This window comes from Biomphalaria glabrata, chromosome 2 (genome assembly GCF_947242115.1).
Source record: "Biomphalaria glabrata chromosome 2, xgBioGlab47.1, whole genome shotgun sequence".
NCBI classification, from domain to species: domain Eukaryota; kingdom Metazoa; phylum Mollusca; class Gastropoda; family Planorbidae; genus Biomphalaria; species Biomphalaria glabrata.
This window is the reverse complement of record NC_074712.1, coordinates 52,532,513-52,559,133: the sequence shown is the minus strand read 5'-3', so window position 1 is coordinate 52,559,133 and position 26,621 is coordinate 52,532,513. Positions and strand designations below refer to the sequence as shown.

Sequence of the window (26,621 nt, the reverse complement as noted above, 5' to 3'; positions counted from 1 at the left end):
TATCCCTTTGCAAAGAGGAGCTAGACTGCAATGATAAATAAATGCTGGTTTCATACATTTTACAAAATTTAATCTTAATTCATATTTTTTTTTTTTTCATTTTTGAATCACATTTTGTAACTCACTAATTTTAATATCAGGTGTGTTTGGAATTGTATGGACAAACTAGTCAAAGACTCCAGAACAGTTTTTGAGGCCAATCTTACCAATGCAAATCCCAAGGCAATCAAAGAAGCTCAATATACATGGTCTGTGATACAATATGTTTTGAATGGATTTACAGAGACAGAGATACAAATAAATTCAAGTAAGATTACCTTTTTACCTTTTACCTTTCATTTAAAAAAAGTAAAATTGTATGACAATAAACAATAATACTAATGTGTTTTTCTTTTTTAAACTCAAGCTAATTTAAGTAATTCAAGCTATATATTTGACACTGATGGAACAATGTGGGAAGAAGGTGCAACCTATTCAATATCTCTTGAAGTAGTTCTGGACAATGATATTACATTGAAAGCAATGAAAATTGTCCTTATCAATTTTAAGCCATATGGCGGAAATTGTACTGTAGAACCATCAGAAGGTAAGGAATTCAAGAGCTAAATTAGTCGGGTTTTTTTTTTTTTTTTTAAATGACATAATATAGTATTTTGTATTTAATTTTGACATGTACATTACAGATATCCCTTAATGTTCTTAATGGCTTTCATGCAACAATGAAAGTGATTGTCTCACAAAGAAATTTAAAATATGAACATTTTGCATTGGTGAAATGTTGCTCAAATAACATTTGTAGGCAGAAATAACTTTCATAAAGAAATAAAGTGATTTTTTAAAAAATGTAACAGTCAGCTGAACTACACTATACTATTATTTGATCAATTATTCCTCTTGTTAAAAATTCTATTTAGTAATTAATCATCATCTGCTTCTGACTTTCGTCGTAGGGACAGTGACAGTAAGTGTAACCAAATCCCTCCATTTTTCCTGGTCAGCTCTGTTCTTAATAGGATATCAATAGAAAGAGGCTGGTTTTATTATTATTACATTGTTCAGACAGCTTTTCTTCATGTTTCCTCTACTGGAAAGGATGACTTTAAACAGTGATTCATCACAGTATTCAGGAGTACTTGAGTGATGACTTGGAACAGTAAAAACTCATGTGTCTTCCTGGTATTTGATAAACAGCATTTTTATGTAGCATGTACTCTCAAGGGCTAGAACTCTTCTTTCAGTTTCCAACTCTTACAACCATGTAGAAGTACAGAGACCAGAATACCACTTTAATTTTACTTGGAAGCTGATGTTACTCTTCCAGATTTTCCACAGTTGATGCCAAGCGTAAACGGGTTTTGATCTTTTTTATTGATCCTCCATCTTTTGCTATGTTTGATTCTAGGAATTTAAATGAGTCAAATTCTTCTAATGTGTGGCCATTCAACCGTATGCAACATCTGAGATTGGAAATAGGTTGCCTATTTATGGTCCAGCTAGGAGTAAATCCTTCTAGAATTTTCATCATAATATGCTTCAGAAATATGTGAAAAAGAGCTGTAGAGAGAATGCATCCTTGACGCACTCCTATGGATGTCCTAAAATGTTCTCCAATTAGGTTGTTCAGAAGTACTTATCTATTTGCATTTTGGTATAGGGCAGTGATAATATTGATAATTTTTTATGTTATGTATGTTGAACTCCCTCATCACTTGCCACATACCATCATGCCAAACCAGGTCAAAAGCTTTTTTGAAGTCCATGAAGTTCTGTACCAGTTATTTTTAGTGTTGAAAAGGCATTTTTCATTTAACAGTCTGATGTTAAATATTTGTTCAACAATGCTTTTGCATGCTCTGAAGCCTGCCTGTTCTTTGGAAAGGACTTCCTCTGCATTTCTCTTGAGTATGTTGAGAATTATTCTTAGCATTATCCGATGGCTGATCAGACATGTCGTTCTATAGCCTCAAGTTTCCTTTTTTGGGCAATTAAAGATTGGATCCATTCTTTTGGCCATGTTTTTTGTCCCATATTTTCTGGCAGATTGTTCTAAAACATTTAGTTTTTGTGAGTGGCCATTTTTTAACAGTTCTGATGGTATTTTATTGATTCCAGATGACTAGCCACTTTTAAGTGATCTTATTGCTTCCTCTACTTCTGTCTAAAGAATAGTAAGATTTAAAAAATAATGATTGTATATGATTATTATAACTTTTATAAAAATATATATTTAACTTTAACTTAGGGACATATAAAACTACTGAATAGAATATTTGGAAAATGTATTTCATGTTTTCAATTTAAAACACATCAAATATTGTTTATGACTAATGTAATATACTGACCATTGGGAAGACATAGCCCTAGACCGCACTAGCTGAAGAGAGATGGTGACCAAGAAAGCCATGGACAGCAAGAAAACATGGGCCTCAGCTCTTAAAGAAAAGCATGCCATACCAAAAATGTCTGGCTCCTCTACCACCAAAGCGAAGGCCACCTTGACCTGCAATATATGTTGACGAGAGTGTCTCTCCAAAATAGGGCTCCACAGCCATATGAAAAAGTGTTCGAGATGAACCATAGTCATTCTATCACTGAAGAAAAACCAATATATAATATGGATTGAGTATGCAAGCTGTTAATTTTTTTTATTTTTTTTTTTGTAATTTGAAGGAAATGCAGCAGAGACTCCATTTTTATTTACTTTTCCTGGTTGGAAAGATGAAGGGATCAGAACCACACAAAACAGTTCTGTAGATACTAATTTTGGACTTATGTATGAAGTGTATCAAGAAACTAAAGCAGGAATGCAATTAGTTTATTCTGGGAGTGAGTAATAAATTGTTAGCATACTATTCTATTGACTTAATGTTTTTGTTCCATAGTTTTTTTTGTATGTGTTTTTGTATAAAATTACTTAAAAATAAGTTGAGATCACAAAGACATATACAAACAGTCTGAATGAATCTTTTTTTTTTTTTATTTAGATGAAGTCTCTGCATCAACTTTTTTGACAGAAGGCAAAAGAGGCCCAAATGAAGATTGCTTTGTAACGGTTTATATTTTTGATATGTTCAGAGCAAAAACCAGCTGTGGTTTAACTGTAAAGGTTAGAATGAAATGAACAATAGGTTTGCTTGTTCCATCTTTCAAATTTAATTACTAAATACTAATATATATATGTCCTGCTCCACCTTACTCATCTTTAGATGGCTGTCTGGTTATGTAATATGTGCTCTGAACTGTCAATTAACCTGAGCTCAAACCAAGCCTGCCACCATCCACTGACATCCTGTGGAGGCTTGGGCTAGGATGTGATTATCTTCAATTCTGAAGGAACATCCAAAAACGTGTAAAACAAAGAAAACAAAAAAATTCAGCGTTATTATTCAAGTACATATGTTTCACTTGGTTTTATGAAAAACATTAGGCAGTGTAAATCTATATTGATATGAATGGAAACATTATTGAAGGCACTTAATTACTATGATTTCCATGTACTTGAACTATACAAAGCTGGAGGTAATCACTTTGACTGCCAATCCAGAGTGAATCTTAGTTTTAATTTGTATTCATGATTTATTTCTAAAGTTATTCAACTCTAAATTAGTGCCTGGTTCTAAACTGAGCATGTAAAAACAAAAATGTTGGTAGCAGCATTTATAATGTAACAAATATATTTGTAGCAGCCTTTTTAAAGCTATTGTTTCATGTAATATTTCTTGCTTTTAAATGTTTAACTAAACATTTTTAGCACAGTTTTTATTCAATAATTCTTTTTCTTTTTTTTTTAAACTCAGGTTAATAAAGTTCAAAGTCAATCCGATATGGATATTGGCAGTTTCTTTTCCATTGTAGATAAAAAAATGAAATCTGTTGAAATGATTGGTGATCCACTAAAAATAGCCCAACGAGCAGCTTCACTTTCAACTTTTATTACTGTAAGATTGATAAACTATTCTACAACCTTGTTAAATTTTGTATTACTTTGCAATCATTCTTTAAGAAAAAAGGAATATGGAAATGAAGAATATCATGACATTATATTTTGTAGAATGCTTATAGGCATATCATTCCTACACATCATTACAGTCTGGAGACTGGACCTAGAATACTTGCAGGAATTATGTGCTAGCTTGATATAATATGATTTGTTTTTAGATAAAATAAATCCCACTATCATGAAGATAATTGATGAATATTATTTACAAAGATCACTTTTATTTCAATACAAATATATTTACTATGTAAACTTTCTAACTTCACTTGTAACATGGCCATATCACTTGACTTTACAAAAGTTATTTCATCAACTGACTAAAGACTGATTTGTTAGATGATTTCCAAATGACCAGAAACTTAGTACAGCAACTGATTAGAAACTACTTCATCAAGTCATTTCACCAACTGACTAAACTCTCAATCTCTCCTACAAATACAACCTTAATTCTGTTCATACTTAATTTGTACTCACTATTTATGAGTGAGTCTGGTGTGAATATACACTTTGGTTTCTTATAGTTATAATGTTTTTTGTTTGGTGTAATGCACAAAATGTAAGACAAATTTCCTTACGGATAATAAAGATTATTATTATTATTATTATTATTTACACCTTCACGCTCTGTATTCCCTAATTTCAAGTACAATCAGGTAATTATTTGTGACAGAATATTTGAATGGAATATTTTGTCCTCAGGGACCAGATATAAATTTGTATGACTCAACATCAACTACTACTACCACCACCACCACAAAAACTGCACCCACAGATTATCAAAATGAACAAATCAATGTAAGTTATTGCCCTTTATGAGTATTAAAATTATTTTAAATATATTTAAGAAATGCTTTCTATACATTTTAAGAGGAAGCACTATTTACTTTTAAAGTGCCATGTTAATATTTTGTATAGTATTAACATTGTTATGTGTGATATTACAGTACAACCCATTAAGCCAATACTTAAATGCGCTTTCTAAAGGTTCTTTTAGTTCCTTAGTCCAGTTAATTCCTTATTTGTGTGTGTATATTATTAGTATTTGCATCTCTAATGTCATTTTATTGTATTGATGATGATGTGGACAATTGTAGCCAAACTGAATTTCCCATTTGTTTGGACCAATAAAATTATCCTATGTTCTATAAATAAAATATAATCCTATTGAACTCACTGTTGTTTTTTTCTCCAACCAAATGTTTTCATCTACATTTGTATTCATTGCTTTTTAAAGCTGATCTCATCCATCACCTTGTTTGACTTCACATTAATTTTAGTTAATTGAACCTAATGCCTTTCATGTTGTGTCCATGACTACCATCCATTTAACATTTCACTTATTGTTTTTATGTGGCCAGTCTTACCACTAATGAAAATCAAAATCCTGTTTTACAAACGCTTGATATCATTCTGATCGAATAGTGTGGTACTTATAAAGATAAACTATGATTCTTTTTTTTTAACCTTTAGAGGATCAATGGTTTTGTGGAAACAGTTAGCAAAGTGGTCCAATCAGATTCTGACCTTAATTCTGGACAAATTCAAATCTTTGCAAATTCTATGGCCATTGTGACAACTAGCACAAAACAGTTGACTACAAAATCAATGGTACTATGTTTCTATTATGCTCTTTATTGTTGTATTTCTTAAACTGGGAATTGAAAAAAATATTTTTGGTTTATTTAATTATATGATGGCTAGCAGTGGACACAAGATAAATAATTCAAGGTTATTTTAAAATGTAGCCTACTTAAAAAATAAAAAAAACAACTGATCACTTATGGCACGATTAAGAATTACTTATTTGTTTTGGAAATAGGGAAAGTTTTGACTTAGAGACAATGACGTGATTAGTAAAAACATGACTAGATTCTAGGGGGAGATAGTGAAACATCAGCTGATGAAAACAGACTACTTTACAATGCCTTAGAGATAGGAAGTTAGCTGACATTCGATGGTTTGCTTCATTAAGTATTTAACTTCTTGTTTGACATTCAGTATCAGCGTCGACTAACTGATATTGATTGTTTGGCCTTTCACCTGTGTTATTGGATCTTGTTGAGTGTTACCTCTGTTTGGTTTTTCTGCATTAGACACCGTAGAAGCACCTAACAACACATATCATTGTCTCTTTCAGGAGACTGCATCAGGGGCTGTCAAGACATTAACAAATGCCTTAAAAAATTCACAGTCAATGGAACTCTCTGCTTTATCACCTTGTCTTGAAGGTATATTGTCACTGGCATTTTGGTACTATAATTTGAATTAATGTTTCCATATCTCTTAACACTGATTAAATAATATAACCATACACTTAGTTCTTTGATTAAAGCATGCTCCTGTCTATGTCAGGATATTAAGACCTCGCACTGTCTTAGTAAATGTTAGTTTCACTCCAGCAATAAAACTATAGTATTTACATCTCTCTATACAATTAGCCTCTAAATATTCCTTAATATTCTAGATGTCTCTCTTTCTAGCTGTCTCAACCTAAATGTCATAGTTTTCTCTCTGATGTTTTTAAGTGGGATCAATTTCATGTCATTTTAAAATAGTTTTGCTTGCATGTTTCTTCTTAATGCATTCTTCCTAAAGGTGTACACAACATAGTCAGCAACATTTTAAAAGTTCAGGATTTAGAATCTAAAAAGCTGTTTGCCTCTCTTAATAAAAACTATGATGGCTACACAGAAGAACAAATGAGAATATTGGTTACACTTGATGAAGAAGCTCTAAAAGCTAGAGAACAACCAAAGTTTCTTCAGGTAAATGTTTTAAAAATATAAATGAGGAAGATGTGTTCTAATTTTAATTAATGCAATGTGTCTAAACATCTCTATAATTATCTTTCAACAGTTTGACAATATAGTGGAAAATGTGACTCAAGCATGGGATGATGTTTTTAATGTTGTTAAAAAAATGACAGATACTGATGGCAAGTATGAGGCAGATGAAAATAAGTACAAGATAGCTCTACACAAAACTTATCTGGAAAATGTGCTCAACCAGACAGGCATGATATCCCCCCTTGGTTTTACTTTTGAAGGCATCAGTGACAATGTAGAGGAAGCTAACAGAGTACAAGTTAAAGTAAGTTTTTTTTATTTCACACAACTGTAACATGTAAGGGAATTAAACATAGATAAATGATGCCACAGATGGTCATGGTCATGTTTGAATAGAATATTTGTGAATTGTCTTTTTGTCAAGGCCTTTCTTTGTAGAATTTTTTGTGTCTTAAAAAAAATAAATTATATTTTTATATGAGATCTTTAAGTTAAAATGGTGTTATATTGATAGGGCAATGTGAGTAATATACACATTTTAATGATACTCTTTTATACAGGCTGTAAAAACAGTTAATATCTACACATATGGTTTGAATGCTAAACATATTAATACTGAAATAGTTATTGGATCTGTCCAGCAAGACAATGGTAACAAACTTAATTTGTCAAATCCCACAATTTATCATGAGACTAATGAGACAACTGATTGTTCTGTTGAAAATGTACTGCTTGTCAAACCAACACTTATACAAGATGATGCATCACAGATGTTTTATCACAAATTTTATTACAAGTAAATAGATTAATATATCTTCCGTTTATCAAGAATTTTATTACAATTAAATAGATAAATATACATTTAGTTTAGAATTTGTCGTAGATGTTTATGTTTATGAAACAAAGTAATTGGTGCAAAAATTTGTTTCTTTAGATTTATTTTTCTAATTTATTTATTTAATGTCTTGTCTTCTCATATATATATATATATATATATATATATATATATATTTTGTATTTGTTTCAACTTTCACAGTGAAATATTCCTACATTTTTGCTTAAAATTGCGTCCTACAAACCCATTTTTGTCATACAAGTTGTATTTAAAGATGGATTTGGAACCAACTGATTTCATTTATGATTACAGGTTATTAAAAAATATTGTTGTTACATTTGTTTATTTAAGGTAATTTTGTAAATGTGTTTTTTAAGCTATACATACTTTTATTCTACAAAGCTGAAATAAACTGTCTATACAATTAGAAGCATCAAATAAAGTTTGGTAAATCGAAATTGTATAAATAATTTAATGTCATAATGTCACATGTCCATTTAATTGGTTGATATGTCAAGGATAATTCTGTTTCAATTTTAGAATCTTTTATCTCAAGATAATTTGCACTTTCTTCTCCACACTCTTTCGTTAAACCCTTAGTAATGTAGACCATTATTGTAGACATAGATATAAAAAATATAATTAAAGTCTTTCAAAATAGTTGACTCAATGTTTAGATTTTATTTTGTAAAATAACAATCTAAAATTCATAATTGAATTTTCAGACAAACACTGAGCAGAGATTCTTTTAAAGCATGTAAGGGAGTATGTTTTGAGCCAGGCACTTTCACAAAATCGGGAATGATATATATTGGACTACAACCATTTATAGGTAATTTTACTTTGTATTACAGTGGTGAAAACAAAAATGTTTATTTTCTTATAGTAAAAAATGATTGGATAGATTTCTACTGCTTAATTAAAAAAAATATTTTCATGCTCAGATACAAATGAAACATTAAGCCAAGAGAATGGAAGGCAAAAACGAGAAGGTAGTTGACACTAAACTGTACAGATGCTTAGATAAAAATGTCTCAAATTGTACTGTGGTCTTTTTTTATATTAACAATTATAAATAAATAAAATGCTTAGTTTTAACATTTTATATAGTTTTAAAACATGCTAAAAAATAGTTGTTAGTTTTCTTTAAATTTTATGCAAATTGTTTTTCTTTTAACAATTACTAGCTACGAACAATAATTTGGAAGCTCCCTATAAATTTGGAATTAGCTCTGCTGCTTGCTTGTCATGGAACAATGCTCTTAAAGACTGGGATACAAGTAAATGCAAGGTAGAAACAGACCTCAATAAAATATTAAGGAAATCACCATTTCTATATGATTTGATTTGTATTGTGCTTTTAAAAGAAAAATGTTTGGAACTGCATCTGTGCTAACATGTCTTTTTTTATGTGCTTTTCTTTTTAAATGTTGCTGTAAAGCCAATATTAATTGAATTGATGTCAAAAAATTAAACTGCTTTGAAATGTTCTTAAAAAAAAAAACTTACAAGAGTAAAATTGAAAATTTAGATTTTCAAATAATCACTTAATAATCACTCAAAAAGTCACAGAAAAAATATATTTTTTACAAAGCTTATATCAACTCACTCTGTCTGTCTGTCTATCTGGTAAAAAGGGTGTACAAAGATTATTTCTCCCACACCCATTATGGAATCAAGTTGAAAATTTGCACAATTATTCATTGGTATAGACAAGACATGCTTCAATAATTAAAAAGTAACCAATTAGTCAATAACTTCATTATTTTGTTTGATACCAACAAGGGAAACTTCATTATTCACAGATATTGCTAAATTTGTTGGATTTAGTCCCCTTAAATAATTGTTAACGCTATTTCTCCCTCACACACTATCCTATCAAGTTTCTTCTTCTTCTTCATCGTTCTCATTGTTATGTTGGAGTGCTCATATGACTAGACCAATACATGAGATGAACTGCGCAGTGGTTTCCAAATCAGGGAGCTCTCCATATAGTTTTCTTTCTATTGGGGTGATTTGGGGCCAATGTCTCATACGGGCCTCTTGGTAGAGAGAGCAGTTTTGGAGGACGTGGTCGGCATTTTCTGGTGATACTCCACATGGGCAGATTTCACTGGTTCCAATTTTGAGCTTCCGGAACATGTGTTGTCGCATTCTGTTGTGTCCGGTCCTGAGTCGAAAGATTAGACGTTGGTCTTGTCGGGATAGCTTATAGTAAGCATCATCTTTCTTGTGATTTGGATGGGAGCTCGTCCATTTCTCATTTATTTTATCTACAATTAATTTCTTCATTTCTTCTGGATAGAGTGCAGAGTTTACTTGTGAGTTTGTTCTCCCACTCTTGGCGAGTGTGTCAGCCTTCTCATTTCCTGCTAGTTGTATGTGAGCTGGTATCCATTGAATAACAGTTTTTTTGCTGTTGTGGTTGAGCTTTGTGAGTGCTGTTCTGAGGTTTTTAATATAAGGGGAATCAGAGTTTTGCAGGCTTTGGAGGGTTGTTTTTGCGTCTGTTAGAAAGACAATCTGACTGTGAGGGGAACTTGGATGATTTGCTAGCATGGTAGCAGCTAGTGCTAGTGCTTCCCTTTCTGCTCTGTGACTGTCAGAGAGCTCTCCAGTTGCAAAGGATTTTTCTAGTTTTCCTCCATCTGGCTATTCGATAAGTATTCCAGCTCCTCCGTTTGTGGTGGCTTTATGGGATGAGCCATCCGTGTAAACTCTGATCCACTGATTGCTAAGGTAATTGGTATGTAGAAAACAGTTCACTATTTCCTTGAGCTCTGTTGGTCTGTAATCAGATTTTCTTTTTATGTTTTCAATATGGTCCCTTATAGTAGGAAGAGGGCTTTCGTCCCAGGGTGGAGATTCATTATAGTGTATCGAGGATTTCAGAGTAATTTTTTCAAGTTGGTGTTTCTTTTTTAGGTTTAGAGATTCCTGTATGAAATTGGTCCTTTTGAGACGGTTTTTTGTGCCAGTTTTGTGGATTTTTGTTCTGAGTGGGTGCCTCTCCAAGGTTTCCAATTTAGTGAATTGGGAAAGGATTTTTATTTCTCTTCTTTCATCCAGAGAGATCAGGGCAGCGGTTTCCTCCATAGCTCTTATGGGTGTTGTTTTGATTGCTCCTGTCATTATCCTTAGACCAATATTTTGAACCTTGTCTATTTTTCTTAGGTTGGTTTGGGCTGCTGAGCCCCATGCTGTGGCACCATATTCTAGTACAGGTCTTACATAACTGGTATAGGTCTTTTTCAGGATGTTGTGATTAGCTCCCCAATCTGTGCCAGCTAATTTTTTCAAGAGGGATAGTCTCTGGATGCCTTTACTCTGTATTTTATCTATCAAGTTGATACTTTAAACCATTATTTATTGTACCTAACTAGATATGAATCAATAAAAAAATAACCATTTAGTCAATTAATTATTATTAAATTAAATATTTTGTTTGATATCAAATGAGGGAAATAACGTGTACATTATTGATAGATATAGTACTATAGGGCAGAGTTCTTTCCCTGTAGATAAGCTTTTTTGTGTTTTTTTTTAAAAAGGATTTTGTATATTTTGCTTGTTTATATGGTTAAAATCTACAAATTATACAAGGTTACAATGACAGTTTGTGTGGAAACACAAACTCAAAATTGGTCCCCGAAGTGGTCCACCCAGGAGGCAGGTAAAAAGGCAGGTTTCAATATTTTCAGAAAGAACATCAGAATGAAATTCTATCAAAGACAAATGACAGAGAAGAATGGAGAAAGAAGGTTGACAGATCTTGTGTGGTGCCCCAGTGGTCCAGCAGACCAAAGGATAGGTGAAAGTGAATGTGAAGTTAGATGTGAATCTGGCCTAACAGATGTCTTATAATGAATATCTAATTGATCTAATTGTTTTGTAAAGGGTCAATCTCTTATTCAAATCCTCAAGAAAAAAAATTTCCGTAAAAAAAAATAAACAATAGTTTAGTGTCTTGCAGTTTATTGCAGCTATGCACTGCAGTTCATGCGATAATATGAAAAACTACTTGTTAATTGTTTTAAATTATGACCAGCTTATATGCATACTAAATAGATTTTTCCTCTTTAAAAAAAAAGAAAACTTTTTTTGTGTGTAAATGTAGTAGTTAGTATGACAGAACATACATAACTTAGCAATACAAATGTAATAAAAAAAATTTTGACAAAAAATCTAAAACATTTACATAAATATGTTAAAAATATGGTAAATATGTATCTCCCCTTCTAAAGAGCCTCCTGTGTTTGTTACTATTAATAGTGAATAGTTGTAAAGTAGGTAAAGTAGGTGTATTTTTATGAAAAAACTTTGAATGGTCTAAAATATTATGGTGTCAGATTTTCACTATCTTTTCTAGTTTATAAGATCTAAACAGGACGGACGGACAGACATTCCACACAAAACTAATAGCGTCTTTTCCCCCTTTCGGGGTTGCTGATAAAAACTTGAAAAAAAAAGGAAAATTTTCTTTAAAATATGCTTTATAAATTAAAAAAATAATCAAACAAAATCTTAAGTGTGCCTATAGTCATTTGATGACTGTAGCTTATCTCATGTTTTAATCTATTATGTTTTCATTTGTGGAATTATAAACATTGTATTCATCTAATTGTAACATGTTTCTCTTTAAGCTATCTAACCTAACTGGAAAAGTTGCTTGTACTTGTGATAGTGGAACTGAAATAATCAATGGGATGTCTTTCAACTTTTTACCAAACACAATACACTTTGCTACAGTCTTCAGTAAATTTGATATCAAAGGTCAAGGTCTAGTTCTTGGTGTACTGATTAGTCTCTATCTACTATTTACTTGTATTGCATTATGGGCACACTATATGGATAGAAAGGCAATGTTTCAGGTAAACTAAATTTGTCTCTTTTGAAACTTTTTGTTTTCTTTCATTTTTAGTCTTTTTATTAATAAAAATAAAGTGCAGTACCTTACAATTTATAGGGCATATGATGTAAAGGACACCTGTTTCTATTGTTGACTGTTAACAAGGGTATCATGTGGCAAGCACAATGAGCAACCATCTTTACTTTCCCCAACTAATGTCAGGTACTCATTAGAGTAGGGTGGACTCAGGGGTGTCCTGAAAATCTCAAAATTCAAAGTTCCAGTTTTCACCAAGATTTGAACCTAAGAACCCTTGGTTCTGTAGCCAAAAATTTTACCACTCAATGACAAAAGCCCAATTATAAATTAACAAAAAGTAAAAAAAATAAAACTTTCTTAATTTAGATAAATAAATAAATAACAACATATTTAGAAATTGATCATTAAATATTTTATACTTTCTATATCTATAGTTAGAAATAATAATAATCACTTGTAGTAAAATGTACATTAAATAATTTTACTCACTTATTTTTTAGAAACCTTTAGTAGATTTAGTAAAGCTTATTATATGTATTGCCTCTTCTAGTGGGGAGTGTTTCCACTCTCAGACAACTATGCCTATGATGACTACTTTTACTTGATCACTGTCCACACTGGACTTAGGAAATCAGCTGGAACTACTTCCAATGTCAGCTTTGATTTGTCAGGAGAACATGGTGATAGTGGATTACGCAGATTATCTGATGGTGTTAAAAAAGTAAGATTAAAACTCTTTTTCTACCTGGTCTTGTGATATGTGTTCTGAACCCTGTCTGCTGCCATCCTGCATTGTCCTGAGGGAGGATGTCATTATCTTCAAATCAGAAGGAACATCCAAACCATGTAAAACAAACATGTTTTAGAAAGATATGGCATAATTTAGTTGAGAGAATGACAGATAATATTAAATTCTGTAGATTGATATATAAAGTATGATTTAGATCATGTAATATAAAACATATTGTGATAAGATATATGAGAACAACCAGAACTGTCTCACTCAGTAATTGATATTTTGTGCATGATTTTTCTTTGCAGTGATAATTTCTTGGATTTAATAATTTTTCATTCCTCACAAAATATAGACGCAATGGTACAGTTGCTTATTTTCCACTTCCTTCTGTGCATTTTCCTTTTTCCTCTTTTTCTGCAAAGGTAACTTTTTAAAACTTTCATAAACATTTATTGAAAGCCATTGTCTGCATGAAATTCTTTTAAATTAGACTGTAGACTTATTTCTACTTATCAATATACCCCTTATCTTATAGATAAACTTACACTTCAATATTTGATCTATCTATATCTAACAGTACATACAAGTTAAAAAAAAAAGTTTAAATTAGAACCAAACAACTTTGCAACTAAATACAATTCATTTGCCAAATTTCACTATTGAGTCATAGCTTAAAAGATTTAACAAAATATATGAAAAAAAAAGGGATTTCTTTTTTAAATTTACAAAAAGGATTTGAGCCTTTATTGATGTATGGGCATCCAACTGTCGGTGCATAGATTATGGCATTCTAGCACCAATGTGTATTAAGTGCACTATTTTTGAACGCACTTTCTTTTTGTTGCCTTGCTTGTAAGTTAATGGAGTGTTTTTGTTCTGCTGGTGTAACATTTGTTGAGATTCTTCTGTGTTCCCCTGTTTAGGGGAATTAGCTTGGGATTGGAAGTCTACGCTGGTGACTAAAGACAGCAGTGTCAGAGTGTGTTGTGTTTTCGAACATTAATGTGTACGTTGTGGGACAGCAAGGGGTAGAATTATTATTTAATTAATAAATTCACAGTATTAAAATGTTCCAAATTCAATGTCATTACTCCATTAGTTTGTCATCATACTTATATTTATATCATTAAATATTTACATTGTTACCAGTGAGTCATTTATTTATTGTAAGCACGAAGGTGCCTGGTTAAATGTCAGGGGCCCGGGCAAACGAGCTAAGGCCTTAACATAACCCTGACACCAACATACAAAGGAGTGATAATTTTAAAGCAGAGGGTTTATTTATAACATTAGAGAAATAATGTTTGGATTAGATTGGATAAGAGTTGATTAGCTTATTGTGGATTTGATTGAACCTCTGATACATAACTTTAATCATATAAAGGATACTAAAAATATTTAAAACTAACTATTCAGAGAAACATAACATAAAACAGTCTTAATATAAATAAAACTATTTAAAATTATTTCCCTGGGTCCATGATGTCAATATTAAATCATAAGCATTTGTAACAACTATTTCAGTGGGTATTTCAACTAAAAGATTTATTCTAGTAGTGTTTTACTAATGTTTTGTACATTTTGGATGGTCCTTCAGAAAAGATTATAATTACGTCAACTAGTCCTGCAGTTGGTAGCAGCGAAGGGTTCAATCCATGTGAAGACAGTGAGGCACACATACCATACAACCAGGGGCAGCCATTAACCTATTCACTGAATTGGGATTTAAACTATAATTTTTTTTACTACTGCTCATGTGTAAAACCTATTCAATATTTTCTAGGGTTTCCCTACTGGAAGTGTTTATCACTTTGTAATGGCTTGTCCTAGATCACTTGGGGAACTACAATTTTTGAAGATTTGGCATGACAGCACTGGCAAGGGAAGTAACTCTACTTGGTACTTAAACAGAATAGATGTTTTGGATCTTCACACTGGAAAAATGTAATTTTGTATACACTACTTTGTTGTGCTTGTATTTTTCTTTGATAATTAAAATTATTTTCTACTAAAAATACTTTAATAAACTCCTTAAAGCTAACTATTTTATCATTGCTTTTCAATTAGGCATTTAAGATATTATAAGTCAATCTCCTCGATTCAAAACATTTAAGTTGATTGCAGTATTTTACACAACCTCACAAACCAGTTGTGACCTGCATATCATGCCACATCTTATGCAGTCAAAGCCCGTTGTTGGCTTGGAGTCAGGTTTTCTTTTTGTCTTTGCACCTGTTTCTGTCAGATGCTTACCTTTATGCCAGTGAGGGTGAAATGGAGCTTAAGCTGATCTTCATAGCACTTTCAGAGGGGCTCCTCTCTTAATGCCATCCTCTTTTAAGTGTGCAAAAAAAAAAGATTGCTTTTGGCATGCAGTCATCCCCCATTTGGGATATGTGTCAGACCCAGCGCAGCTGCTGTTGAATAGTTAGTAGTGCTTCTAGACAGACTACTGAGCCAATTTAACCCAAAAAGGGATTTTGGTCTGCACAATTCACATTCCACTATAAAAATATCTAGTGCAGGCTGGATGCCTTACAGTATTTTACAAATCCTTCATAATGTCAATTCACCACCTGAGTAAAAAAAAAGTCTACCTCTTTTGTTGGAATGTCCACAGAATGCAGGACAATGACATGAACGACTGCTTGCAGTGGAAATCTGTCCTAGTGGCAATAGAACTGTCCTGGCAGGGCAAAAAGAAAACTAAATAGACTGCTGGCCAACAATGGCTTTGTCTGCATGAGATGCAGAAAAAATATGCAGATCGCAATTGGGTTTGCTTAGTCATGTAATGTGAAACACTGCACTCATCCTTAATCTTCAGCATCAAAGACATTGTCATTATTATTCTACTTTCCATGCTGGTGTCCAGCAGAAAGGGTTTTGTAAGGTAGTCTTGACAGTGTAAGCCCATCATGGAGTGAAGGCCCCTTTGATGGAAGTTTTCAAGGAGCCTTAGATGCCTCTTATAGAGCATCCAGGTCCCAGACCCATACAAAAGTGTGTTGAGAATCACATTGATTTTTGTTGATTCTTAAATTAGGCAGTTTAATATAATGTGTGCTTTATATGGAGAAAGATTCTAATTCACAATACTTTGTTATTCAATTTACCTTTCAACAGTCAAAAAAAGTCTTTGAACTGGGCAATTACTTAGCTTGGTAGAAATATTTTTTTCTCTACATGAAGTCACTTGCTCTACCATTTAGCTGTCACATCCAATGAGGTGCATTTTGATTTGTTTGTTCATAGATTCTATTTCATCTGTGATGAATGGCTAGCTGCTGAATATGGAATTGAAAAGATGATAGAGACTTCAAACATTGAAGACTTAGAGAAAATGAAAAATTTGTTTTTCACAAATACAAAAGAACACATCACTGATGACCACATGTGGCTTTCTCTCTTCATTAGGCCACAGAGGAGCAATTTCAGGTTAAGAAGGGAAAATAGTTGCTAAAACAAAAGTATGAAAAAGACTTTCAGGGAGAAGTATTATAGGGCAAACTCAAGATTATTTTACATATGACTAATAATTTCATGAAAGTAATGTTGGTAGATTTACACATATCCTAAAATTTTTATTCAAAGATTTTTACTTTTTGATACACTAGTGTCTTTTTTTTTTCATATCTTATCAAAGCTTTTTCTTTTGAAAGTAACTTCTCTTTTTTTATGTTTAAACAGCCGTGTTGAAAGAGCTTTGTGCTGTTTGGCATTTCTGTTATTGTCCATGATTACCAGTGCTATGTTTTACAAAGACATTCCTGGCATTGACAGAAAACAAACAAAGGCAGACTTAGAATTAGGTGTTATTCGACTCAGTTATGAACAGGTATATTTGTAGTCTAATGTAGAGAATTGTTGGTTAAAGAGAATACAAATATTCGCTTTATTCTACTACATGGAGAGTTTAGGTGTGGTAAATCTATAAATCTAAAAGTCTACATTTTATCCTATTTATTTAAACTATATCATACTTCTCCATCAGTCCTTCATCAGCTTATTTCATGTTGATAAGATATTCTCTTGGTTTTCTCATTTTGTTAATGGACCCAAAACAAATATCAACATAAATCTTTATTAAGTCATTAATAAACTTGCTAATGTTCTTATCTATGGATTATTTTTTACTACAAAGATCCATGTAAAAAAAAAAGGTTTAATTATCCTACATTGACCTACCATTTGGCCTAGCACTTAGGTTTACACATCAATTAAGAAATAATGTTAAAATCTTAGTTCTTAATAGAATGACAATGCTCCACAGCTCTTTCATTCATTAACATCAGCAGTGATTACAGCTGTACCCATGGTTTTTGTCATGATGGTATTTAGAAAAACAAGACCAAAGAAGAACATCAATGGGTGTTTATGTAACAATAAAATAAAAGATAATTCTAAACAACTCAATGAAAATTCAGGTATTTTTAGCTTTCACATTTCATTTCACAACTCATGTAATACTATGTATTGTCTATTTTTTATGTATTTTTAATGGCAGTAGTTTGAGTAATTTTCCTGGCCTATAAAATTTTTATTTTGTAAATATATTTAAAAAGCAACTTTATTGAAATGCACTTATTGAAAGTTATTCTAATCTCAAAGCTAGACTTATCTTAACAAACCTCAAGAATTTTTTTCCTTTCCTATTCACTATTGTCTGGCAAACTGTTCTTTATTTTGTCTATATGCTTGTCTTTTTTTTTGTCTGCATGATTTTGCTTTCTTAGTGCCTATAAACAATGTAAATAATAAAGATAAATAAATAAATTAGATACCTCGTTTGTTTATTTTAGTAGAAATCTTCAAGGTTTACTTTTTGTTTATTAAAAGTTAACTTTTTTTCCCCAGATTGCCTGAATAAAAAAATAGAAAAAAAGAAAAGCTGTTTACCTTGGATGACAAAACTGGAGTGTCAGTTAGAGGCTTTGGAGAAACTTTTACTTTTAAAACCAAGTATTTTGAAAACTTATTTTTTATGGTCTACATATTTTATTGTAAACATAAGTTGTTTTTTTTTTATAACTGAATTTTTAAAAAATCTAGATTTTAATATTTCATTTCAGTTGATTATGCTTTTAGGATATACTTAATTATATTTTAAAATATCTCCACAGCAGCAGACAGTATGAAAGGAACCTGGTCACATCCATTAAGATACATTGCTTGGGTGATATTGTTTTTAGCCATCATCACTAGCAGTTTTTTTGTCCTACTCTACAGTATGGAATGGGGCAAAGATGTTACAGAAACTTGGATGTCAACTTTTTTTTTAACTTTCCTACAGTCTTTATTGATAGTAGACCCTGTCAAGGTAATGCATTAGTAGCTAAGATACCTCTAATCTACACTTATCAAATATTAACTGATGGAATGCATTTCTTTAAGGCATAATTACAAATTAGAAGTGTGCAAGTTATTTTTATAGTAGTTAAAGTATGATTTCTGAAACAAATGATTGCACTGATATCACAAAGCAACATTAAAAGAAATAATTAGCAACAAAACAAAGGTCAGCATTAACCAGGACACAAACCTTCATTCCCAATGTTGCTTTACCGAACAGATATTTTTTATTTTATTTCAAAAATACTGAAATTGTAATAATAGATGATAAACATTGAACTTTAGTTGCAAATAAACTAAATAAGCTTTAAAATGTTGATTGTAGTTTATACTTGACTCTGTTTAAGGTGGTTGTCATTTCTGTTATTGTTTCACTTCTACTGCGCAAAGCAAATGTAAAACAAGTTGATCAACTGGATCTTGAGTTAATTGCTCAAGTGAACAAACAATACGGAGTGAAAGAAAGTAAGTTGAGCTTCATTTTCACACTGGTTTTTTTTTAACCTAGATTGTAGAAATTATCACTAGCTCTTTTATAGACTTAAGAAACAAGATATTATTGAAATCTTAGAGACAAGAATGTACAATTAAGTCTTAATAAGACTTGAGAAACAAGTCATTATTGGAATCTTGAGTCTTAGACTTAGAGACATTAATAGAGGTTTGAGTCTTACTAAGATTTAAGAGACAAGACATAATTGGAAGTTTGAAATGGTTTGAAGCGGATTTACAATATCTGTTAACATGTCAATACTACCATCTAAAGACATGTATTCAATTATTATTTTTATACTTAGCATTCCGGGTCAGCTTCTCAGTTTGTTTGTTTTTTCTTGAGGAATCCTAAGATTATATGTACTTGTTTGTTAAGAAAATTAAATTATGTTTTTAGTACCAACAAAGATAAGACTAAAATATATTAAAGCATTTATTTCTTCTCCTCCAAAAGGGTTTGTTTAGGATAACCTTTGCATATTGTAAAATTCTTAAAATGAAAATAAAGTTTAAAATGTAGTTGTTGGTCTTAGATTTTATTTAAGTTTCTTATGGTATGTTCAGACTACAACCAAAAGTGCAAAAAAAGATTTTTATCATTTTTTTTTTCAAATGCTATCTAGCTACTCACATAGCTAGTTCACAAATAAAGCATCAGGTTTAGGTTGAATAGTTTGCATGCATATAGTATGGGGCTAAACAAAAATGTTTGCAGGCTTACAGATCTGCAATTGTGCCCTATAAACTTAAAATGCCATCCTGTGGTTACTACTCCATAATATTTTGTAGTGTGTGTTTTTTTTTTGATTGATTAATTTTAGGAATCATTACATTGAAGCTGCTTATAAAACTATACCATTAAATTTTTTTTTTACATTTAGAATTTTCTCAGCTGGACATATCCTATGCACCTCCTCTTTCTAAAACTGGACTCAAAGCTGCTACACTGAGACGCAAGATTCATATCATGATAAATAGGCTTATGAAGGAATTCATAATTCACTTTATGTATCTGCTTATTGTAGCCAGTCTCTGTCATGCCAACCGCAGCTCTCAAGATTATAATATGTACAGGGCCATTTTTCAGCAAGTAGTAAATGGTTCTAATTCTAGATTTTTAGAAGTAAGTCAAATAGTTATTTCATTCTATCCTCTCAATGTAAATCTTGCTGTACTAACAAGCTCCATTGATTATAATAGCTATATTATTATGATTGTCCTATATTTCTGATTGTACCTGTATAACTTAACATGTAAAATATGTTTGAGTGAGTGGCCTAGCTACCTGTCAAAGGAGCCCAAGTTCAAATTCCAATTCCTAATTGTACAATGATGAACTGCCCTTGTCCTTTACGAAAAGATAAATCTCTATTTCCTTAGGAGATCCCCTGATCTCCATGGACAGGTCTTGCCTTGCTTTTCTCTCAAAACCTATTGATGGAGGGCATTTTTAGAATTAAAGAATAGTAAGTCCTACCTGTCCAAAACTTCTTTAGATTAGTTTTCCTTTTTATCTTTATTTTATGTCTGTAGTCCATCTAGGACTTCTAGGAAGCTATGTTGGAAAGCACTTAAAAAGGGTTCAACACAAGAGAATTAAAATTCTCAACAGTGCTTTGTGTTTTGAGTTCATAGGAAATGAGATGGTGCTTATCTTTGATCATTATGGGAGAGCTATGTGTGTCTGTTAGGTTTTTAAAGTACCTTGAGTTGAAACTATGATTGTTAAGAATGCTATAGATATACATATATTATAAAAACATTTTTTAAAAAGTTCCCCTTTCAGACCATGCAATCTATTGGGCAGATGATGTGAAGGTCATCAGTTTCTGTGGCCCACGGTTAACGAGAGTGTTATGTGGCCAGCACAATGATCAACTGCCTTTACATATCCACAACTAATGTCAGGTACCCATTAAAGCTGGGTGGACTCTGAGGTGCCCAAGGATCACAAAATTACAAATCCCAGTCTTCACCATGTATTGAACCTGGGACCCTCAGTTCAGAAGCCAAGCGCTTTACCCCTCAGCCTCCTTCTGATAAAAACATAGCTAATATGTATTTTCTGTCACTACCAAGATCGAGATTTTTAAAGGGAAAAAATTAATTGTAGTCCTTCGACAGTATTTATATCATTGTTTCATTTTTATGATTATAAACGAATGTAATTATGACTATTAAGGTAAGAAATGAAATGATGGGAACAAAGTAATTTAGTCAAACTTATTCAGTCTGTCTTATTGTTAGGTGTTGGTTGTATCTACTGAGTAACTTTTAGTACCAAAGATATTCATTGCATAAATGTAACATAATTACATTGAAGTAGGATATTACAATAAATGTATTGGAACAAAAGATCTTGACAATTTTAGATGTCTCAAATTATATGGCGTTTTCATTTTTTAGTTTAATTAAAGTATATTTTTTATAACTTTTTCAAGTTTTTTTTAATAGATCAATTCTTCAGCAAGTTTACTGGAATGGATACCAAGAAATTTCACTTCATGGCTCTTTCCAGACATTAATTTAGTCAGTCCAGATCAAACACATTTTACTAAAGTAAATGACTTGTATCGTCTAGGTACACCTAGAATAAGGCAATTACGTATGATTAAAGGTAAATAAATCTAGTTAGTTACTTTGCATTACAGAAGCATATAATGTTTTTTAAATTTGTCAGAATTTTAAACATTGTATGAAACAGTTGGTATAGAATTGCTAGATAGCATTTTTTTGAATTTCTAGGATATTATTTAGGTCTAAGAAAGAAATTGCAATTATTTTATTTATTGAAGTTTTGATAAAAAAATATTTAATTTTTGTTAGTAAATGAAAGAATCTATATTTTTTTGTAGAGAGGCACACACTCATTCACCGTATGCAACTGTTTTCTTCTATTATTTTTTTTTCAGAACAATGTTCGTTACAAAAAATCAAAGTGAAAGAGTGTGTGTATGGATATAGTCTTAGTGGGGAAGATATAGACAAATATTGTCCAGGTTGGACAGATAACTGTTCTAGAAATGAAGATGGAGATACTGATTTTACTGATGCTTGGATATACACATCATCTCAAGACATTTGGGGTCTGCCAATAGCCGGAGAATATGGAATATATGGTGGTGGAGGCTACATTGCTCAGCTTCGCTTCAAGAATACAGTTAGAAGTTTTACTGTTTTTAACTTTTTACATTATTTTATCATCATTATGAAATATTCTAATTAGTATTTAATTTAATTTTTTTTTTAACCATTTATGTTTGTTATTATTGTTATTGTATTTTCTATAGTCACATCAAATTTAGTTTAAATAAGTAAAGTGCTTATCTCGTTAATAAAATATTTGTTACTTTTTCAATTTGATAGCATTTTAGTATATTGTTACAACTGATAATAAATTCTCTATACCTTCAGGCTTTACAACTTGTAAAGAAATTAAAAAGACAGATGTGGATAGATAGACAGACAAGAGCTGTGTTTATTGAATTTACACTATATTGCCCAAATACAAACCATTTTGCTTTTGTGATTCTTTTGGCAGAGTTTATGGAAACTGGAGGCATTTTGCCATATTTTAGGTATTTTTATGTTATATATATTGTAAATTTATATTGAACAACTTTTAAAAAAAAATTTTTTTGCCAAATATTATATTAACAATCATCTCTGTTTTTTTAAATAATAATGGATCTTCCTCAAAAATTTTCATAGTTATTTTATTTTCATTCAATTTGTTTTTGAATATAGTAATGACCTGATTTTTGTTTGTAACAAAATTAAATAAAATTATATCAAACCAAACTCAGAATAAATGCTGGGAGTTGAAGTTCCATTAATTCAACATTAAAGAGAAATTTAAGCAATTATTTGAAAACAGAAAAAAAAAAAATAGAGACAAGACAATGAAAGTATGACAGAAAATAAAATTTAAAAAAGCAGATTCTCTGTTTCAGCATTTATCCCTTCACAGTTCATTATCCACCAGGAGCACTAGGAAGTTATCTTCAAGTTTGTCAAATTGTTGGTACTATTTTCTTATTCATTGGACTGCTTTATGTTGTTTTTATATTTGGTATGAAGAAATCTTTGGCATTTAAAGATTTCTGGTTCTTGTTGGATGTGATTGCTCTTGTAACTGGCATATCTGCAGCTGCCATGATGTTGTGAGTATCATTTTAGAAAGTTTTTTTTAATTAGTTATTCTAAAATTTATTCCTGAATGATTGAAACAATTGTTTTGTGAATTCAAGACTAAGATTATTTGCAAGAAGTTTTAATTTTTCATACTGTCAAGTCTTTCCTTTTAAAACCCCTGCATTTATCATTATGTATAATTCATGGAATTAGACTCTGTAAATCAGATAGTGAAGTCAAGAGATTAAGACAGGGTTACCATTTCCTCCCTGCAGTGAGGGCACCAAGATGTTTAACATAGAAACATTCTAAATTAGAATTGATGGAAAATAGCCTGGGTTGCCAGGCTGTAACTGCTGGTTTAGGCCTTGTTTGCTTCCACCTCTGTCAATATAATAAAGTCCTTTTCAAGTGTAAGTGCTGCCAGGCTCTCACTAAATATATTATTAGGCAGATGTAGATCTTCAAACTAGATCTAGATTCTAAAAACCGTCCATAGCTGGAAAAATTATTGTCAACATGTTTATAAATCTCAATGTAAAATAGACATTTTTTTAAATATAATGTTTTTGGTTTCTACTTTGTTTAAAATTTTTTTGTTTGAAGCCTACGCCTGAAGTTCACCAAGTCAGTTTTGAGTAAGATAAAAGAAGACAGAGCCCAGTTTGTCAATATGTACCATGTTATTGTGTGGGATTCAGCCTACACTTTATGTCTAGCCATTTTGGTTGCAATAGGCTGCTTCAGATTATTGAAGTTGGCAAGCTATTCTGAGAAAACTATGAAGGTAAGAAACTTATTTGTGAATACAATTAATAATTAGTGCACTTTGTTAATAATTCAGGGATAGATATAGCCTACTTTGTCCCTTTTTTTTTTTTTTTTAGCTATAAACATTTTTTAATATGCTCACTTCTTATTTTACTGTTGAAATGCTTATTTCATGAAAACAAATCAAATATGTGTAAATATTATCATGAAGATAAATTGTTCCTCCTTCCCTAGTGCTATTGTAGCATGGAATGGGTTATCTGAGTCAGCCAGGTAAACCAATGACTTGGCAGAGTTTAAGTCATTGATTAACATTCATGACTAGATTGACCTAGGGATATTCATATGATGTAATCATCTTCTTTTTTGACCTAAAAATGTAATATATGATTTAGGTGTATCTTATCATTTTAATTTTTTTTTTGCAGGTATTTGTCATCCTGTCAAAAGCTATGGCTCTGTTACCAAACTTTTCAATATTCCTTTTACTTGTCCTTCTGAGTTTTGTATTCTTTAGCTGGATTACATTTGGTACAACAAGTACCTACTTCAAGAATTTCCTATCTACAACTGAAACAATGTTCACTGGCATCTTGGGAAAGTCAAGTTTTAAAGTAAGAATAAAGGCATTCCTGTCTAAACATTGTAGAATTAAAACAAGAATTTCACAAGCTAATTTTTTTAAATAGCACTATCATTAAAAAATTAAAGTGTTCATTTTTTCTCAGGATTTATTTAGACTCTGCTGAAATGTTTGGTGGAGCAATAAAGATTCATCGCATCATTTATCCCAGCTACAGAATGCTTTGAATCTTTTTAATAATTTATTATTCATATTCAAGATTGAAAATATTAGAATGTCATGCCCTTCACTTAAGCACAGCTTCACAACTCCCCGTTGTTCAGAGTACTCCTTTCTGCAAGTTTCAATATGTCTCTTAAGAACATGTCGAAGAGTCTTATTGTAGTAATGTTTAAAAAGTCATGTTATCTAGCCATGGCTGTATTGACGAACTAGTCCCAACAACAGATCATGAATGGAGTGATTCATAGGAATCATTTAGTCCTTTCTCCAAATTTTTGGATTATTTTGCTTTTTTAGCTTTTTTATGTCTGCTATGTTCTCAAAGCACATTGTGTTTATTAAATAATAATAATAATTAATTTTTTATTATTTTAATTATTATTATCTTTATTATTATTAGTAGTAGTATGGGAAAGATATAAATATACAAAATGTATACATAACTTAATTCAACTCTTTGGAAACTTTTTTGTTTTTAAAGTAAAATTTATCACTGATTCCTAAATGTTAAGTCAAGTGAAAATAAGAAAACTATAACCAGCACGTGTCTACAAATTTTTTTTTTTGGATAACATAAAATATATATTATTACAAATATGCAGTGCCTATTTTATAAAAAAAAATAAGTGCCGGTACTCAGTGACTTGGTGCCGGTACTCAGTGACTAGGTGCCGGTACTCAGTGATGGATTGCCTAACTTTTAACTACTAATAAATTAATAATAGATGTTAAAATAAAAGAAAAGTAATAATTTTTTCTCCGCATTCAAAAAGGTGACAGTAAGTCACAAAAAAAGCACTGCATATATGTAAGGTTAAATTATTTTAACAGCTTTTGATCTGTTATTAGTTTGGTAAGAAAGAACAAATGGTTGTTATAAAAAAGAATTTTTTTTTGTAACAGGATACCAACTCTCCAATATCAGATCGATGGATGAATATTTTATTCTTCTGCATGTTTGTTGCATTTGTAGTGGTATTTCTCATCAACTTCTTTCTGGCTGTACTCATGAATTTGTTGAAAAAATATGACCAAAAAATATTTGAAGGAGAAAACACAAAAGTTTTTATTGTACTCTGGGATATGTTTATGGGAATGATGGGAAGTAAAAGAAATCCATTGGACAGATTAAAAGGCAATGACAATGGTGAGTATCTTTATTGTTGTTTAGTATATTATTCTATAATTTTTACTTGAGCATTGAAGCATTGTGAGCTATCTTATCAAGAATACTACTATAGTTTTCTATTTCTCTTTCCATTGGGTAATATGCTTAAAGAGTTATTGGAAAGAAATTAATTTAAAATATTGGTGATGCAGTTTTACGATATAATCACTGCAGTCAGTTTTAGTTTCTTTTGCTATTGTTTAAAAAGTTACTGAAATTTTTAAGGTCAATACTATCTTTTAAATATTTCTTCTTAAAAATATTTTTTTTTTCCATCTCAAGACAATAATCAGGAAGAGGATCAGGAAGAGAATGAGGAAGAATATCCTTTAAGTCAACAAAACATATTACATTTTGACCAAAACATTTTCAAGTAAGTGTTCTTTATAAACAGTTCTCTGCTGTTCGTTTTGAAACATGCAATCTTTCAACAAGACATGCTGAACTGTTTTAGAATTATGTTACAAAATATTGTGATAAACAATGAATGTTTTTTTTGGTCAAATATGTTTTTAGAAGTCTTACATTTGTTTGCTTAAAATATATATCATTTAAAAACCTTTGCTGGCTTTATACATAATGTGGGGCTTTGCAGTACTACATCAACAAAAGTAAAACAAATAATTGTAGACACAACTATTCAGTTTGAAAACC

At 31.1% G+C, this 26,621-nt stretch overlaps 1 protein-coding gene across 1 annotated transcript in view; it reads left to right on the top strand.

The window, feature by feature from the left end:
• The window catches only part of LOC106054069 (uncharacterized), a 53,750-nt gene that overhangs the window by 25,508 nt on the left and 1,621 nt on the right, over nucleotides 1–26,621 (top strand). The window contains exons 35-67 of the mRNA XM_056021359.1: nucleotides 141–307; nucleotides 407–586; nucleotides 2,671–2,826; nucleotides 2,985–3,106; nucleotides 3,798–3,938; nucleotides 4,697–4,792; nucleotides 5,468–5,605; nucleotides 6,135–6,225; nucleotides 6,593–6,762; nucleotides 6,854–7,087; nucleotides 7,344–7,579; nucleotides 7,820–7,930; nucleotides 8,344–8,450; nucleotides 8,563–8,610; nucleotides 8,806–8,909; nucleotides 12,262–12,489; nucleotides 13,057–13,227; nucleotides 15,026–15,186; nucleotides 16,498–16,680; nucleotides 16,933–17,080; nucleotides 17,516–17,669; nucleotides 18,100–18,204; nucleotides 18,366–18,562; nucleotides 18,942–19,059; nucleotides 19,971–20,212; nucleotides 21,544–21,706; nucleotides 22,002–22,249; nucleotides 22,504–22,667; nucleotides 23,043–23,252; nucleotides 23,830–24,010; nucleotides 24,423–24,608; nucleotides 25,703–25,946; nucleotides 26,250–26,340. Coding sequence (XP_055877334.1) covers nucleotides 141–307; nucleotides 407–586; nucleotides 2,671–2,826; nucleotides 2,985–3,106; nucleotides 3,798–3,938; nucleotides 4,697–4,792; nucleotides 5,468–5,605; nucleotides 6,135–6,225; nucleotides 6,593–6,762; nucleotides 6,854–7,087; nucleotides 7,344–7,579; nucleotides 7,820–7,930; nucleotides 8,344–8,450; nucleotides 8,563–8,610; nucleotides 8,806–8,909; nucleotides 12,262–12,489; nucleotides 13,057–13,227; nucleotides 15,026–15,186; nucleotides 16,498–16,680; nucleotides 16,933–17,080; nucleotides 17,516–17,669; nucleotides 18,100–18,204; nucleotides 18,366–18,562; nucleotides 18,942–19,059; nucleotides 19,971–20,212; nucleotides 21,544–21,706; nucleotides 22,002–22,249; nucleotides 22,504–22,667; nucleotides 23,043–23,252; nucleotides 23,830–24,010; nucleotides 24,423–24,608; nucleotides 25,703–25,946; nucleotides 26,250–26,340 — 5,295 coding nt within the window. The remainder of the gene's footprint in view (nucleotides 1–140; nucleotides 308–406; nucleotides 587–2,670; nucleotides 2,827–2,984; nucleotides 3,107–3,797; nucleotides 3,939–4,696; nucleotides 4,793–5,467; nucleotides 5,606–6,134; nucleotides 6,226–6,592; nucleotides 6,763–6,853; nucleotides 7,088–7,343; nucleotides 7,580–7,819; nucleotides 7,931–8,343; nucleotides 8,451–8,562; nucleotides 8,611–8,805; nucleotides 8,910–12,261; nucleotides 12,490–13,056; nucleotides 13,228–15,025; nucleotides 15,187–16,497; nucleotides 16,681–16,932; nucleotides 17,081–17,515; nucleotides 17,670–18,099; nucleotides 18,205–18,365; nucleotides 18,563–18,941; nucleotides 19,060–19,970; nucleotides 20,213–21,543; nucleotides 21,707–22,001; nucleotides 22,250–22,503; nucleotides 22,668–23,042; nucleotides 23,253–23,829; nucleotides 24,011–24,422; nucleotides 24,609–25,702; nucleotides 25,947–26,249; nucleotides 26,341–26,621) is intronic.